Raw genomic sequence first — 18176 nt, 5'->3', positions numbered from 1 at the left:
ATAACGTGGCTGGGGCGGGGGGGAGAGAGCGAACAGCAGCTGCCGCTCTGTTCAAATCCTGCATCGCGTGTCTCAGAGAAGGGGAAACACTTCCATAACTGATAAAAAATAGAAAAAAACCACCCAGGGAACTCAACAGCGAGCTCAACAGACTTGAGTAAATCAGAACTGCTCATAAACTTTCTTCCAAATATTTGCTTAGCCATTAAGTCATCAATCTTTATCTATCCGCCTGAAAAAGAGCTGCATATTCCTCACTTGAGTCAGAACACACTAATTCATTCTATAATATATATATTTATGTAATGAATATATAATTTATATAATTTACATTTAGAGATAAAAACATTTCTTCAAACATACATAAGATTTGCTGAAAGTAACACTGCATGAAAATCTATGGTTTTTTAAGTCAGGAGGGCCCTGTCAGACAGATCTGGTGGGCAGTTCAAAACTGAATTAAAAGCGTTATTTCTTGCATATCTATAATTAAAAAGAACCAGAAGGAAGTTTAAAAAAAACAATGAAACCTTTTTTTGCTGTAACATTCTAACTGTAGCATCTGAAAATACTGCATATAGAGGGAAGAAATAAAGAAAATTAACCAATAATGGAGAAAACCCATCACCTTCCTGGTCACTGCAAAGACAGAGTAAAACCAAGGAAAAACAAACTTCAGTTATAAGAAAACACCTCATATTTAATAAATGGTGTTATTAAGGGATACAAAACCCACATCTGGGGCATGAAAGTAGGTCTAATTGCTTGAGGTGTAATATAGAAGTTTTTTAATGGACCTAATGATTATGCTTTCAGCTGTAAAAGGAGAGGGGAAACCACAGCCCTGTTCCAGGCTACAATGTATTGGAAAAACGCATTTCCCTTCACACTCTGCTCCTGCTAAAACAGTGACTCATGAATTTTAAAACCATTGTTTTTACTGCTTTTGTTATTATTTTATTAATGCGTTTATTTTGGCCAGAAATACTAACACAAACAATATCAGGAGAGCAGGAATTGCCTTTATTCCAGCAGATCTGGTTTCCCTGATGAACGGCAGGCAGTAATCTCCCAGCTGTGGCCTGACGCAGGGTTCACCTTGCGTTACTAATTTATTGGTTTCCTCATCAGTGCAGCCGGGAAACATGTAAATGCACACACCCCAAACAGCGACCAGCAGTTAAGTTATTGCATTTCCTTCCCTCCAACAGCGGTTCATTTCAGGGGCAGAGGACCACGGATAAATAAAGAGACTGGATACATAATCTGTTGTGGTTATATGAAACAAGGATGTTGAAATGAAGGTTGCAACGTACTGGAAAAACACCATATGACTCTAATCAACAACTGAGCCTGCAAGCTACAATTAACCCATCAGCATTATTTATTCAATTTTATGCAACCTCTTGAGTCCCTGAATATTGGGCACCAGCTGAGAAACACGGCGTGGAGAGGGTTTGACTGCCCAGGAGAGCGAGAGCAGAGCCAGTGGCCGGCAGCGGCCAAGGCTTCTTCTGTAATGTTTGACCCCAGGGCTCCCTGCTGCTCTGACAACTGTAAATTTAGCAGAGAGGGCAGGACCAGCCCCAGGGTGAGAGACTCCAGACAGAGAGCTGGATACAAGACAGGCCACGGATCACTTTCCTCCTTCTCCGGTGTAGAGTGTCGGATCTCCCGCCCTGGCGCGGGCTTGGGAGCACGTCCTGGATGCAGGAGGGAAGCAGAAGATGGTGGGGTGTTCTGGTTCTGGGGGTGCCCCTGTGGGCACTGCCTACATTCATGTGTAGGCCCTGGGGAGGTGCAGCCCCAGCACCCACAGAAGCAGGTTCCCAAAACACAGTTCTTGGGGGGGATCACGTGGGAGATCTCCCAGTTTAAGGCCACAACAAGGGGATCTCCCAGTGCAAGACCACGATGTATTTTTAGCCATCCCCATTTCTCAGTCAGTATTTACACAGTGGGAGCTCCCCTGCTCTTGTGTCCACAGCAGAGGTAAAAAGCAGAAGGCTGAGAAACCACACACAGGAAGGGGAAGATCCAAGCCTGGCTCACAGCCAGAGCCCAGGTAAGCTGGGCACACAGTGAGTGACACGGTTGTTTATCAAATTCTCTAAAGCTGGAGGGAAAAACACAGCACATGAATCAGCTACAGCTCTTCAACCTCCTTCACCTTGAGATGCGACAGGAAAAGAATCCAAATGCACCAGTATAAAACAATAGGGAGCAGAGGTAAATCATCAATCACTAAAAGACTGCCTAAAACACAGCTTTCCTTGGCATTATCCCAAGCAACTCCTAAGGTCAGTCTGGACATCATTCCTTGTGTCAACTTTTCACATGAGCTCTTCCAAGCAGCAAAAGGAGGAAAGAAAATAACCCAAGTGAGAGGTGGGACAAGCCCACGACTGATTCATAAGATTTGGAAGTGATGTATTCTTTAAAAGGTTACGTTCCAGTGACTTACAGTGCCAGGCTGACATTCATACACACAAAAGCAGCGTCAGCAACAATATTCCAACCAAAAAAACCAGTCCAGGGAATTACAGCCAGTCTCTCCAAATCCCCACAGCACTGAAGATGGACACAGCCTCCTCCTCCCCTCCTAGTCCAGGTACAGACCTGCCACATCACTCTATCAAGCAGCATCTCATTAGTGGGTGTGTTGATTTCTAAATACCTCTTTATTCATCCTATCAGGAATCTTGTGCAAGAAAATAATTAAATACCAGGAAATATGCAAATAGGAATTAAGAGGCCTGTATGTTACTACAGAATGTCATTGAACTGGGGAAAAAAGCAAATTTTCAGAGGAGGTTTGCTTGCTTGGGAAGCCCTGAGCTTTGGGATTAACCAAACTAACACTGTTCTTTCCCCAGAAATGGTTAAAATACCTCGATGGTTTCTATTTGCTCACTGGTGTTGTGCTAGAGACGTGTTAGTTTTATTTGATTCTAGCCAATATATATTTCAATTGAATGTTATTATTCACATCAGAAAGCTGCCCTCTCCTAAGTGTTTTATAGACACTTGACATCTGCCAAATTCACAGCATCCAAATGTATTTTTAATGTTACAAATTGGGCTGTGGTCAGGATGCTGAGAATTTAATGCTCCTGGACTGGTCCCCGCTCTTGAATACCGAGTGTTAATGCCTCTTTCATTTGCTGCCACACTTTACAGCCCAGATCAATGAAAATCTAACCCAGGACTAAAAATAAGTTCCCATCCCCAACTCTCCGAGGAGCCTCAGCCACGGAGATTTCAAAGAAACCCTCGCACACTGTGACCAGCCTCGCAATTTCTGCCGCTGAAACTTCATAGGAATGAGTCCCTCCAGACTGAGAAAGGGTGGAAATATACTTTGATTCTCAGACTGATTTCATTTTAGACAAAACCCTCAAGTTTTACAGCCAGGGATAAACCACTGCAGCTGAAGCCTGGGCTTGTCTGTCAGAGCACGACAACGCTGCACTGCAGCTGTGCCAGTGATAACCCCGAGCAGACAAACCTGAAGGGCTCATCACCCTTGGGTTTGATTTTAGCAGATTTCTACTCTAGGAGTTCAGCAAATAGTACATAACCACTACAATTGTCACTAAAGAAGAGAGTTTTGTATCATCAGCTCCAATCCCAACCACTCAGGCTGCACAGAACACTTTATATCAGCAGATTATGTCCGACACTGCATGAAGCTTAAAATTGCTATTACTGCCCCTTCACTTAACCCCAAATCGTGCTTAGAAATCAAACCCCACATTCTGAACAGTTGTACAAACACTGACAGACACAGGGGGTGAAGACAGAGGTGATTTCCAGGTTGTGCTGGTCAAAACCTTGCAGCTTAATATCCAAATTACACCCCTGGGCTAGTCCAACACCCCTCCAAGTGGGTGCACCCCCTGCACACTGGTGTCTGCAGCATGAGAAAGGTGGTGATGTGCTGTGACAGTGGCTTGAGTGGTCTTGCTCCAGTGAGTAATTTTACACAAGTTTTACAGTCAAGCATCTATTTTGCACTACAGCGGTGTGGCCATTTAAGTGCTAATTGTGTGAGTTGCACAAGAAACACTATTATCACTCAGGAATAACTCCCCGTGCAGACACTTATTATTTCCCTTATCTATTTTGGAATAGCTAAGCTGTGAGTCTCTGCTCTCCGCTCCTGTTGACATCCTGATTGCCCTGTTTGCTGCACCTCCCTGTGCCCAGGACACACCTGGTCCTGCCAGGCCTCCGCTCCAGCGCTCGATAACCGAGTGCCCTCGGCAATGACGCACACCCGCACCTCTGCTCGCCCTCACTCCATCATGGAGCTGCCTGGTTCTGTTTGATCAGGAGGAAAGCACACTAAATTTACCTGGGGAGTCTGTCAATGACTGAGGGATTCCAGCTGATTTGTCTGCTGATGGGTTTGCACACTGCAGTCAGGGGTATTCGCAATATCAGAGCCCCGCTTGATTTCCGTGGGGTAAGTTTTAGCAACCACTCGAGTTGCATCAGATTTTGCAAGATGAATTTATCTTCAGGTTGCGTGCTGGTTTGGGCTGGGGTAGAGTTAATTTTCTTCACAGTGGCTCTCTCTGTACCCCAGCCCAAACCAGCACAGGTTGAGACCTTAAAGGGAAGATATAAGTGGGTGGAATGGACAACCCTACCAGGAACCCTCCAAGCAGGCATTTCCCAGTGGAACTGCTGTCAGTTTGCCTGCTGTAAGCACGGAAGCAACACAGCTGGAATAAACATTAATGCACACCAAAGATGTGACACAACAAAATAAAAGTCAAAAAAAGGAAACAAAAAAAATATCCACACTAAGACACAGTCTCCTGCCTGTTGTCAGGATTTCTGTTTTCAGACCGGGTTTCTCGCTTTGTTGGCATCAAACCCACACAGGACTGGCCGTGCACAGCCTGGTGGTTACTCTGCAGCTTGCACTGCCTTGGACACCACCAGCACCAACACCTGCTTCTTGCCAGCACAAACACGACCCTGTTCCCAGCCCCAGGCTGCAGGACAGCAACAGGCACCTCCACTCTGAAGCACAAGGCAAGGTCAAGCTCAGACTTGCTGCTGCCTTGAACCAGGCTTTGCAGCAGATGGCAAAAGTGATGCCAGAATGAGAATCAACAGCACTATTTCTTCCTGGCATGCCATTCACCTGAAACCCTGTTCACTGAATGTGTTCTAGGCTAGAAAAGCTCATCGTGTCTCTAGGAGGGAAGGACATTGTCCAACTGTCACAATTCACTAGGGAAATGACTCTGAATGAAACTCACTTTTGATTTATTTTGGCAGCTCAACTCCTGCTTATTATTCATTGGTTACAAAAGAGTATTATGGGACTTTAATCACTCAGCTGGAGTCTTACAGGATCTGTGGCATGACTTTTCATAAAATATATAAAATCACACAGCTTAAGATGCAATATTTAATCCCAATCCATTCACCATCTTAAAATGTATTGAAATCTAACACTAGTCATATTTCATATGTTCATATTTCAGAATAATGACCAATTCATAAAAAAACCCAGGAGATAAAGCTTAGCCAGGCAGGAGAGAATGAATATAACTGAAAGATGGTGCTTACAACATCAGGGGTTGTGACACAAAGCGCTCCCCAAATGTTTTAGAAACATAGGTTTAATTAGTTATTAAGAGCTTATGACAGTCAATGCTGTCCCAGCAGCAGGGACACTTCAACACCAGCCACGTGAGCCAAACCTGGGCACTGTGGCCAAGGAAGCAACACTGCAATCTGATGGCTGGAACTCAGCATATGCATAAATAAATAAATAAATAAAAGACAGACAAGTGCCTGTGGTAGGAGATCTGCAAGCACTGACTACCTTAGTTCAGTGTGAAACACAACCTGCAGTCAGAAAAGCCACCTCCACACAAACAGGTGGAGGGAAGGGGAGCGGCTGAAGCAACAGTGCTGCTTATTAAGCATGTTCATGCAAACAGGGCACAAAATCACCTCCCTGCCTGCCAGGCTGACACTGCCTGTAACTCAGCCCACATGGAGCTGGGGAAGACAAGCTGCTGACTCCAGTGACACCATCCACCAGCTGCCCTGCGGCTCAGGACGCTGCTCTCTAAACTCCAGTAACCAGGATGAGCCCATGAGCAGGGCGGGACCACACTCCCACTGCTCTCTGCCACGTGCAGCACCTGCATCACTCTCTTCTTCTGCTCACTGTCCATCTTCAACTCTTTCTTCCTCCCTATATTGATTCTGCAAAGTGTTTCCTGATCTCTATTTAAAATAAAAAACTCCAAAAAGTATTTAGCACACTTCCATCTACGACCTTGTCAAATCCACAACCTGTGGGCATTTTTCTCTGCCAGACACATCCTCCTCCTTCCACAGGCTTAAACACTGCCAGGCACTGCAGCACACACAGGGCAGGGCATGCAGTTAGAGTCTCCCCACAGCTGCAGAGCCCAGATGTTTATTTTCACATTCCAGGAGAAAGGACAGCACTGGCTACCAAAGGATGGGATGGCCAACTGAACTGTCTGGTTCAGGCTGGGCACCAAGGATATATTCCTGTTATTTAACCACAGCAGCTGCCATCTCTTTTCTTGTACTGCTGGAGCTGTGAAAAAGAAAATATATCCCTGTTCTCATGGAGCAAAATGAAGAAGGAGCCAACCAAAGCAATCCAAGTTATCAGCCAGTATCTCCAGCCATGATAAACATCCAAGGCTTTTCCCAGCCCAGACACATTCATTTGCTCTTCTAGTTAACACTTAACTTTGTTCTAGCACTTATTGAGCCAGACTCTAATGCAGTCAGAGACACTAAGCAATAAACCAAGTTTTCCTTTTAAATAGTCCTTACTGATGCAATTTCAGTCATCTACTTTATGCAAATGTGCACACGGGGCAGGAAGGCAAAGATGGACCAGAGATAATAGAAAGAAGTACTTTTTTTTTCTAGATTCAAACTATAAAGCCACAAATCCATTTGGGATCTTGGGACTCCTTTTGGAACCCTTGATTCTTTCCAGAATGGATATGAGATGAAGCTACCTCACCATTACCCACCCAGGCACCCTGTCCTGGGATTGCACAGTTACTGTCATGGGTTAAACCAGCAGCAAAGGCAGAGGCTACTTACTACAAGGACAAAAGCCTGATAGATGCAGCAGCTTCAGCCAAACAACCAGTAAAGGCATGTCAGCAACTGTCAAAAAAATTACAGCCAGTCCATGCAGAAGCTTTAGCAATAAACACAACTACAGAGTGACACATCAAACCGTACGGAGCGTGTTAAACGCTCGGTGGAAAAATCTATGGGAACTTTTTATACTACACCCTAGGGCAGAGAGGAAATTATGCCACAACTGGACTGCAGCTCTTAGCAAGGTCAGCCCACACTCTCAGTTCAGCAGCAGCTCTGAGAAAAACCTTGCAGAGGAAAGATCAGATACCACTGGCTCCCCAGAAACTGTTACAACTGAACCGCAGCAGCTCCTGCATTCCCAGCCTCTCCCAAGGCATCCAAAATAGTCCAAGTCTGGGACTCCCAAGGAAAATTTTGTTACGCCCTGCAGAGGAATGTTCCACCCACGGCTGTTGTTTCCTCCCATAAAAGGATCATTAGTGAGATAATTTCTGAGGTTCAGGGTATTGTCTGCAGATTTTACTGAAACATCGCACCAGGAAGGGGAAGCCAAATGAGCCAGACTATTTTAAGGCTTTTGCATTTGGAGGAAATTCTAGGGCAAAATTTCAAAAAGGCAGATGCTTTGAACTGGGAAACATTATGCTTTGTGGAGAAGGGAGCATTCCTGTCTTGGGAGCTGCTTAAATAACTCTGTTGGGGCCACATCTATTTGATCACCTTCATTTTTAGGTTCAGAATCTGCTTTTTCAGATACCTCACTACTAAATTATACGAACACGTGCATTTGGGAAACAGTTTAAAAGCTGATAGACTATAAAAAGCTACTCTTACATCCGTCCCCTAAGTACAATTCACCTCAAAGGCCTGCTCCATCATCACAGTGGACAGTGGGGCACATTATCCCTGCCATGCTACCAGACAGATGGGACAGGAGACTCCATCACAGGGAGCACAGTGGCTGGATCTGCAATTAGGATTCTAAACTTTCTATCCCCAAGGTCTCCTTTTCCTTAAGGAGCATGGAGAGAACATTTCCATAGCTGCATGCTACACATGGGTCTGACTGGGATTTAGATTGCTCTGACTGGGAGAATAACATGCAGCACTATTCAGACATGTCTCTACTGGCAGCGTTCCCTCGCCATCAATTATCAGCAAAAACGCCATCCTGGTCTCAAAACCAAGGCTGGGCTCCCCTCTCCTGGACAGCTGGGAAGGTGCAGCTTTCAAGGCTCTTCCACAAGAGAGGGAAAGCTCTTTCCTGGGCTCAGTTGGTAAATGGCCCCTTCCCCAAAAAGAAAACAGGCTGTCAAAGGCTAACACCCTTGGCTTGTCTTCTAGGAACATGCCTGGATCCCTGGTCTCTAACACATCACCAAAAAAAAAAGAGATTGGGTGGGTTGATGGTAGGTCCCAGGTCCCAACAAGCACTTGAATCAATTGCCTGCACAAGGTTTCCAACCCCTCTTGGGCAGTTACTGCCGACAGGAGATGGGAAAGGCAAGGTGAGTGTTTCCTGAAGCACACGGTGCTCCCTCACCTGCGAGGGCAGCAGGGATGGCAACAAGCATGGGCAGGGTCTCAGCAGGGAACCCCCTCCTGGACTGCTTTGACTTAAACAAGAATCTTTTTTCTTTGCCACTGCATCCAAGGTTTATGTTTCCTTTGGAAGGAAGTCAGAGACTGAAAGGATGTTTATTCAAACTGTTATTTACTCATCGGACAAGGACACCTCCTCTAGCTCGACACAGTCAGCCAACGCTTGCAAACGCTGATTACCATTTGTATCGTGGGTTTTTAGGAGAGAATGTGACTGAAGGGGCTTTCACAAAACACCTTCCAGGCCCAATCTCACAATTAAATACACAGGATCCTGAGCTCCCACTGAAATTCAAGCAGCTACAAAATCAAGACTTTAAATGCACTTTTATTTACAGCACATGCTTTCAAGGAGACAATGGACTGCAGTGTTCCTCTTGGGTCTCAGTGTGTCAAGGGAGGGAAATCAAAAGACAGGAATTTTCCACAAAGTTTTGGCTTTTCCAAAAGCCAATCTGCTGCAAGTACTGTGCACTACAGGCTACAGACATCTCTTATGGTAAAGAGTTACAAATGGGAAAAGATTGAATTAAACTTATTGTTGTGGCTGGTTTTAAGCTTTGTTTCAAACCTCTTGCAAAAGCTGGTTGCCAACCATTTCCTTGTTAATCAAGGGTGGTTTGCAGTTGTGGTTATTATGATAAAGTGCAATAATGATCTTCATCCTGGGTTTCCTAAGGGAGAGGCTCACAGGATGACATTATCTATCCACGTGTATATGTCAATCAAATTTTGCAGGGAAATACTGGTCTTGAGGAAACAAATTTAATAAGAATATAAGATCAGTAGAAGAAATAACCTAATTTTAACATAAGACCAAACTACAAACTATTACCAGAAAAGGTAAATAAGCACAGCACTGACTTGCCTTAACAGCACCTTGTTTTCAGTTGTTTCAAAACAATTTCTTAGCATGCACTGGAAAATAAAACCCTTCCTCTCCAACTGGGAGACGCCAGGCCTCTTGCTCTCTGAAAACATTTCCAAGTGGCCTTGATTCCCCTGAGAATATGCTGGTAAAACAAAGGCACTTTTCAGCACAGGAACAGGCAGCTGAAGCTGAAAAACAAGGTTTTCACCCCCACAATCAAGTATCAACAGGATGGTCATGTGAAAAGGGCTGCCTCACTCCCCCAGACAGCACACAGGATACACAACTCGGGGAACACAGTGCAGGGGTGACAGGAACAGAAAATGTTTCTTCTAAGTTTCCTCTGCTTGTGGGGAGGCAAATATGAAATTCCATCTCTAAATGAAATGCAATTCAAGCATTCCCCAGCACCTTCTTTGCTGCACGTCCCTGTGACCAGCTCACATGCAAGGCCTGAGCTTGCTGATGCTCCTTTACTGCTTTAACCTTCAAGATCCATCCAAGTCCTGCCACTCCAACAGCCTGGTTCCAGCAATTCACATGTGAAATGCACATACAGGTATGAAATGGTGGGCTTGGGTTAGAAACATAGAAAGAAAAAGCTCACAGCATTTCAGAATCAAAGTATTTTTCTTCCCAGAGAACTAACACTTTAAAATAATTGAATGGTTGTTAAGATCTCAAGAAGTAAAAAACAATAGTTACACTCCTGGGAGATTGCTGGCCTCAGCCCAGGGAATATTCAGGAATACTGTAACTGCAAGCTCTGGCATCTGTCTTTAAGTTTACTTCTACCTTGCAAAGCAGCAAAGTGAGGGAAAATTGGAAAATTCACAGGTAAATATAGGAATGTTTGCGATTAACTACAGCTCTAGGCTACTTTAAATACGTCCTGCGTGGACACACACATGCACATTTTAAGGTTTTTACTTAATCAGGAGTTTAATTGTTCCATTACAACCAAACTAACAAAGGGCAGCACAGACAGCTCTGCCTCCCTGGTACTTCAGAGCAGGACACTGTCCAGGTCCATCTGTACATGCTTTGGAGAACTTCAAAGGGATTAAAGAGTGAGAAAGCACAGACATAGGACAAAGCTCTAAACAAACCTTGCCAATCTCCACAGCACAGAGACACTCCTGTCATCCCAGGGGCACAGCTGCCCATGGCACTGTTTGTGTTCATCTCTCCCCACGTTCATCCTTTTCTGCAAGTCCTGAGGCACTCAGGGCAAGTCTCACCCACAGCTCTTCTCTTGTGTGGTCTTCTCCAATTTTATCCCCTCAAATGGGCCCAAAAGGCTACAACAGCACCAGCTTTCCAATCATACACAAACTCTCCAAGTACTGCACTAGTTTCCACTCCCTCCTCAATTTCTTTAATTGCCTCCCCAGTTGATTTCTTGTCTCGCCCCTGCGCAGTAATTACAGGCAGCACCACTCCCAGGTATGCCACATCCCAAGCACATCCCCAGTTTAATAGCAGTACTCAGGCAACCATGATTAAACTACTTCTGCTGGGAGAGATGAGCATCTCCCATGTTTTTCTAAAGCAATACAAAAGCATAAATAGGTTAAATAATTCACTCGAGGTCACGGACTGTGGTAAAGGTGGGATTAGAAATAGATACCAATTGCTATGACAGTGAGAAGTGGCAAATACAGCCAGCCTTGCTGGTGAGGGAGTGACTACCCCATCCCAGCAAACTAGTCTTAAATCTGGTATTCAAAAGTCACTGAGGAAAGAATTATGACTGACAGTTCAAGGTTCAACATTCCTGGTCTAAACCACGACAGATACAGGAAATACAGTCATACCAGGTGATACCTCAAAATCAGCAAAGCCAAGCTCAGCACTCACAACCCCTGCAGCCATGGCTGTGCTGATCAGTACTGTACTCCCAGCAAACACACCTGCCAAGCAAAAGACAACAAAAACCCAAGAGCTGAACAGGAGAAGCAAGGAGAAGAGGCAGCCAGTCATCAGCACAGCGACCAACAAACAACTCCAGCAAACAACTTATTGAAAAGGCCAAATAGCCTTTTATTGATCCCTACCCAGGAGCAAATGTACTTGTACCTATTTAATGCTGCTCGTTTTATCATTAGCTTCAGAGTGGCACAACCATAGGCTTCCTGGTTCTGCTTTTGATCTTTAAATCAATCCTTCATTCCATTCCCTTCCCTTCGGAGGGTGATGGGAAAGCAGGTCAGAGCAGCAGTTCAGTGTAAGAGGCACAGAAACATCTCACTAACTACAGGAGAAGGTTTCTGCCTGCCAGGGCTATTCCTCAATTCATCATTCCAAGATAAGAATCCCTGGCATTACCAGAGGTGAGATGCACGTACCTGCCTGCCATCCTGTCCCACGTTGGTCTGTCCTCTCACCACAGTTCGAATGTTGTCATCCAACCTCCTGGAGAAAAGAACCCAAGAATGCCAAACTCAGTCTTTCTGTGCCTGACCCAAACAACTGTGGGAACCCTGACAGCTACAGAACCAATTTTAAATAAAAAAGCCAATGCTACCAATGATAAACTCACTTTTTGACCCCTCCTCTCTCTGTTGGAGATCATTATCTTATATCATTTAAAAACTCCTGTTGCAAAAATAAAAATCAATTTCTTAATTCAATCAGGGCTTCTTGCAGTTCTCCTCCTTTAAGCAATATTGTCAGCTCTGCCTTGTCTGTTTGCATTTCAGCTTTCCACATGTTAAAGTGCTGTTTAAAACACTGCAGGTTGGTAATGTCAGACTGCACAGGAAATCTAAGCATTTCCTGCCCTCTTATATCTGTTTTGTACTTATAGGACCAATACTGCCAATTAAAAAATACATGAGTTTTACAATTGATATTTTAGCATCACGAAACATAAATTCATGGCAGTTGAGTCTTCTGGGCAGTTTGTTCTCTCAGTCTTCAAACTGTTCTAAAATCTGGAAAGATTTGGTACTTTTTGATTCGTCGTTTTTTTTTTCAAAGCTGCACTTTGCAACTCATCAGCTAAAATAACATGAAGGGCATGTATTGCACAATACAGGTGAAATATAAAGAATTATAATAAAGGTAGCACTATTAGCCTCGAGGCTGAGCCTACTCATGCCTTTCAAGCAAATTAATTCCTATCAGCTACAGTGCAAAGGCTGCATTTATGAAGTCTCAGTGACAACCAGAGACACAATGAAACAGAGAAGTACTTACCTTATTTTCAATCTGATTTTGTTCACAACTTCATCAATGTTTGCCAAAGACTAGAATATGAAGAAAAAAAAAAATCAGAGGGAAGTGAAAGGGCGGATGTTTTACAAAGATATATGTCAGCTGTGATCCTGAACACTGTAGCCCTTGTGGCTCCTGACAAAGAGGAGAGCAATGGCTTTGTTTTACAGGTGGAGGAACTGAGACACACAACAACTCAGCTGCTTCTCTGCTACATCACAAAGAGCAGCAAAAGACAGGCCAGGCCAAGGCTCCTGCCTGCCCCTATCCCTGAGCTCTGCCTTGTCCTTTGTCAGCAGAACTGCTCCCAAAAGCCGTGTGACAGTGACCTCCAGTGGGCAGTGGGGATGGGGACAGAGCCTCTGCCTTTCCTGGGCAGAGACCCTCTTGCAGAGCCACACACCCCTAACACAATCTTTAGCTGCAGAAACATCTCTTTTTCGCAATATGTTAGTCCAGAACTCCCCCCAGGGCTGATGTGGGGGAGACAAAGTGCAGATATGAGCCCACAGCAACCTCATTCTTTAAATCTCAAAAGAAACAATGGTTCAAACACGAATGACTCTCCTGCAAAAGGCAACACCTGCCTGATTTGGCTGAAACCCCTGAGAACTCAGCAATGATTAACACACAGTGAATTATGACATTTACTGCAGGAGAAACATCTACACAGAAACTAATTTACTTCTAAGATCAAAGCAGGACTCCTCCTGCAGCAAGCACTCTGGGTAGAAAGAGACTACATAACAACAGCAAACCTTGTAAGATCCAAATTTAAGAAGCAATTATTGTTATAGCCTCATTAGCTGTGTTACTCTTTAAAAGAAAAGGTTTAGGTACAGGTTTAAACACACCTTTAGTCATCTACTATCAGGTTACCCCAAGAGTAAAGGGTGAAAGTAAAACCTGATTGTAAAAAAGTACGAAAGTAGAGTCTGAGAGGGCTGTGCTTGGAGCACTACTTACTTGCTCAGTGGGAAAGAGAGCATTAATATACTCCACAGCATTGAAATCTGCTCTGTCCAGTGGATCTTGGCTGGGAAACACCTGAAGAGAGGGAGGAAAACAAACAGAATCAACAACCACTGATAATTTCTGTAACTCTACACACTATCTACCACTTCTAATTACTTCAGCACCCACTTCTGATTGTATCTCACATTGTTCTAACAAGTGGCCAGGCCTCTGCCCAGGAGTAGAGCAGCCACATGCTATGCAGGTCTCTGACCTACCAAAATTCCTGTGGTTATCAGCCTGGATAAACACAGATAACTTACACACATGCTTCCACATACAGCCCTGGCACAATCCATCAAGGAATTCCCAGGACACACGAGCCATTAATCAAACCATCCTGAAGTTTTTGCTGTTGTCTGGGAACAAACTCCAGCACTGAGGCTCTGCCCTTCTCTTGGCCTGGGCTTTGCAAGGCCCCGTGGTGACAGACAGATGATTTGCTTTTCACAGCCTTGTAATAGGAAACGTGAAGAATTAAGAAGTGGTTGTACAAGTTCTCTGGAGACTTGGGTTTGCCACATTTCACAGAAGAGGGGGAGAATAAGAATCTGCTGAATGATTGTTCCTACTCATGGGAAAAGAGCAGCTGTGGTGCAAACAGATCCCATCTCTCCTCAGAAGAAACTCAAATTATACAAATGTGGCTGCCAGGCTTTGCTTTCTGTCCCCGCAGACTAAAATGTGGTGCTTTCCCTTCCCTCCTACCACACTAAAGTTGTGGATGCCCCATCCCTGGAAGTGTTCAAGGTCAGGCTGGACTGGGCATGGAGCAACCTGGTCTAGTGGAATGGGTCCCTGAACCAGCCCTCTTGGGCAGCTTTCCCAGTCACTCCTGTGGCCAAGGAGAAGCAGGCAGCAGTTAAACATGCATGAGGATGAGGCTGCGCTGAGTGAGGAAGACGCTCTGACGTCAGCCCATAGTAAGAGCACAGCTGCAGCATCACACCCAGCCTTGTCAGATACACTCCACAAATCCCAAACCCCCACAAGTATTAAGAGCAGATGAAACAAGAGGTGAGATGGAAGATAAAGGTTGGTAAGGAGCTCCACTCAAACTGCAGATAGAGATCAGTGCTGCAGGCAGCTGGAGCAGCTGAAGGAGTTGTCACTCCCAGGAGTTTGTCACAACCCATTAATCAGAAATACTACACCAGGTTTGGTGGAGCACCAGCCTGCCTGTGCTCCCCACCCTGCTTCAGGCAGGTCAGCTGAGCCAGCTCTGCTCACTGAACCACAACTGGGCAGGCTTTGCCCAAAGCTGATTAAGGAACACTCAAAGGAACAACAGTGTTATTGGGTTGAGAAGTGCCAGTGAGGAAGTGATGGAAGGCAGGAGGTGGTGTCATCCTCAACATCTCCCCTTGCTCAGGATGTGAATATCTGCCTACAGCTCTACTGCCTCCCCCCCCTCCTGGTGCTCACTTGGGATGCTGTGCCAGCTCCCAGGGTCTGCCCTAATTCTTCAAGGGAGAGCCATCAGAAGTGAGCCACAAGCCTCAACATTCAAAACAATGAAAAAACTTATCTTTGTGATACTTTGTGAGACAGCTGCTGCTGCTGCCCACAGACTTCTGCTACAGCAAAGAGCTTTTAGGATGGAAGGGTTGGCTGCAGGCAGTGCAGGCTCACAGAGGACAAGAGACATGGTTTCACCCTGGGTTCTCATGGGATTTTGAAAGGCTTCAAGCGCCACAAAGGGTTTCAGGGAAGCCTGGAGGACTTGGGCTGAACACAGAATAACAGAATATCCTAAGCATCATCTAGTCCAACTCCTGGCCCTGCACAGGACACCCCAACGATCCCAGCCCAGCCCCAACAATCCCACCACGTGGTGAGAGCATTGTCCAAACACACCTTGAGCTCTGTCAGGGCCGTGACCACTGCCCTGGGGAGCCTGTTCCAGTGCCCAAACACCCTCCTGTGTATCAGCCACAAATCAAAACAAGCCATTCAGATTACCCTGACCTCCACTGAGCCACAGGCATCCGAGTGCACTGAGGTGCTTCACACACCACGGAACGCGCCTGCAACCAGCGACAGAGCCCTGCGCTGCTGCAGAGCCGATGGGGACGCGGGGGGGACACGCTCAGCACAGGCCCGAGCACCTCGGACCCGGGGGTCCGAGCCCAACCGGGGCTGACGGGGCTCTGCCCGGGGCTCCTCAGGCCCAGCAGCGGGGAAGGCCCGGAGAGCGCGGCGGGGACTCGCTCGGCCCCAGGCCCTCACCGAGCGGCCCCAGGCCGCGCCCCACAGCTGCCCCCTCACGGGGGGACCCGTCCCGGCGCACCTGCTCGATGGCGGCCTGCACGGCGGGCACCAGTTCCAGCGCCGCCTCCAGCCCGGCCTCCAGCTCCGGCTCGTCCTCCTCCATGGCGGCGCCGCTTCCGCCGCGCTGAGGGGCGGGGTCTGTGCGGGAGGCGGTGCCTATATGGGCGTGGTCTCGCTGAGGGGCGGGGCTTGTGCCTGCGGGGGCGGGGCCTCCCGCCCGGCGGAGCGGGGCGAGTCCCGGCGGCGGCGGCGGGGCTGGACCGGACCGAGCCCAGCTGAGCCGAGCCTAGCTGGGCTGAGAGGGGCCGAGCCGAGCGGAGCTGAGCTGAGCCGATCCGATCCAATTCAAGCTGAGCTGAGCTGAGCCCATCCGATCCAAGCTGAGCCGAGCCGAGCCGATTCGATCCAAGCGGAGCTGACCCGAGCCGAACTGAGCCGAGCCGCCCCGGGCCCTCCCGCCGCCCGCCCGGCTGTTGACAAGCGGCGGCGGGAGTCAGCGCGCTCGTCCCCATGTGGCGGACGCTGGCCCTCGCCTCCGCCTTCTTCCCGGGGCTCTTCGTCCTCTGCATCCGGTTGCTGCGCTGGGCCGCCCCAGGATGGAGCCTCAAGGACCGCATCCTGCTCAGCGGCAGGTACGGGTGGCAGCGGCGGGAGGGGACACCGCACCGCGGCGGGACAACGCCGCCGGTACCCACCGGGAGCGGGACCGGGAGCGATCCGGGCGGGCCAGGAGCACCGAGAGCCTGCATCCGGGGATGCCCAAGCCCGCGACGCTCTGGGGGCCGGACCCTGGCTGTCCCGAGCCCAGATCCCGCGAGGGGAGCAGGGGCCGGTGGCCGGAGCAGCCCCGCGAGGGTGGGCAGCCCCTGAAGGTGGGCATTCCACGAGGACGGGCTTTCCCCGAGCATAGGCAGCCCCCGAGGGTGGGCATCCCCCCGAGCACGGGCAGCCCTGCCCGGCCGTACCCCCCGCGCTGTGCTACCCGTTGTCGGAGCGGGGATGCTCCAGTGCATCGCTCCTTCTGCCCACGGGGAACGGGTCAGCTCCACTGACCCAGGGGGGTGGAAGGGATGAGACGTGGCAAGAACCCCCTCTCTGTTCTGGTAAGAAGCCTGTCCCCGGCAGGCAGCACTGGCATGGCCACCCCTCACTGTGGTGTGTCACACTCCTGGGGTGTGCATGGAGTGGGTGTCTAAGTGCTCCCAGCTCTCCTGGTGCCAGCCCTGTGCCTCAGCCCTTCTGGGGTCACGTTTGGAGTGACCTGTTTCCTCTCTCTCGGTTTCAGGCTGGTGTCAACGGTCCAAGCCACGATGGCCACAGTGTCGGGGATCACGGTTATCCTCAGCTGCAAGAACGTGGTGTACGACAGGTAACCCAGCGCCCACTGTCCCTCGGGGAACACGCAGAGGATGTGCCTGGCCAGCTCCAGGGCTGGAATGTTTTATGCCAAAGGCTTGCACGTACAGAGGGGAGAGGAAAACCAGTTTCATGCTCCCCTTTCCTCCACTTTGTGTGAAGGGTTGGGCAATGTGCTGGCTGTACACCCCCCCTCCACGGCACCGGCTTGTTCCGAGCGCTCAGACATGGGGCTGCTCTGCCAGCACAGTCTCCTCCACAGGATGGGCTGTAACACAGGCTGTGTGTGAGCAAAAAATATAGACCTCATCGGTTCTAAAGGGGTAGGGAGTCTCCTTGCTGGAAGCTGAAATCACTACCGAGTCAAGCAGACGTAGCGAGAACTGATTTTAGAGATGCAGCGTCTTCTCCGTGCCAAAGGGATTCTGAAGGAGTCCAGAAATGAGAAAATCAGAATGGAGTTTGCTCTGAAAGAAAATCCCGTTGCCTTGTCCTGAATGCTCTGAGATAAACTGCCAATAAGTGGCTCTCAGGAGGAGAGTGATAGTGTAATCTGGGTCAGAAGACTTAAAAACAGAGCTATTATCCAGACTAGCAGAGAAGATCGTAGGAGGGAAGAATATAATTATGCTGAGCTGGAATTTGACTGTCACACACTGATTTTTAGGAAGGGCTGCCCCGTCGGTCATTGCAGACTTGTTTTTAATACACA

At 47.8% G+C, this 18176-nt stretch overlaps 2 protein-coding genes across 2 annotated transcripts in view; one reads left to right on the top strand and one right to left on the bottom strand.

The window, feature by feature from the left end:
• VPS53 (VPS53, GARP complex subunit) overlaps positions 1 to 16243 on the bottom strand; it is a 64258-nt gene extending 48015 nt beyond the window's left edge. Inside the window, exons 1-4 of the mRNA XM_017821663.1 lie at positions 16128 to 16243; positions 13790 to 13870; positions 12806 to 12855; positions 11953 to 12019 (exon numbers count right to left, since the gene is read on the bottom strand). Coding sequence (XP_017677152.1) covers positions 11953 to 12019; positions 12806 to 12855; positions 13790 to 13870; positions 16128 to 16211 — 282 coding nt within the window. The 5' untranslated portion in view covers positions 16212 to 16243. The remainder of the gene's footprint in view (positions 1 to 11952; positions 12020 to 12805; positions 12856 to 13789; positions 13871 to 16127) is intronic.
• Positions 16244 to 16358: 115 nt separating this feature from the next.
• The window catches only part of FAM57A (family with sequence similarity 57 member A), a 4535-nt gene continuing 2717 nt past the window's right edge, over positions 16359 to 18176 (top strand). The window contains exons 1-2 of the mRNA XM_017821664.1: positions 16359 to 16740; positions 17394 to 17477. Of these exons, the coding sequence (XP_017677153.1) occupies positions 16619 to 16740; positions 17394 to 17477 (206 nt within the window). The 5' untranslated portion in view covers positions 16359 to 16618. The remainder of the gene's footprint in view (positions 16741 to 17393; positions 17478 to 18176) is intronic.

This window comes from Lepidothrix coronata, unplaced genomic scaffold, assembly GCF_001604755.1.
Source record: "Lepidothrix coronata isolate B3197 unplaced genomic scaffold, Lepidothrix_coronata-1.0 Scaffold91, whole genome shotgun sequence".
Lineage (NCBI taxonomy): Eukaryota > Metazoa > Chordata > Aves > Passeriformes > Pipridae > Lepidothrix > Lepidothrix coronata.
The sequence above is the reverse complement of the archived record's forward strand: the minus strand, read 5'-3'. Positions and strand labels throughout refer to the sequence as shown.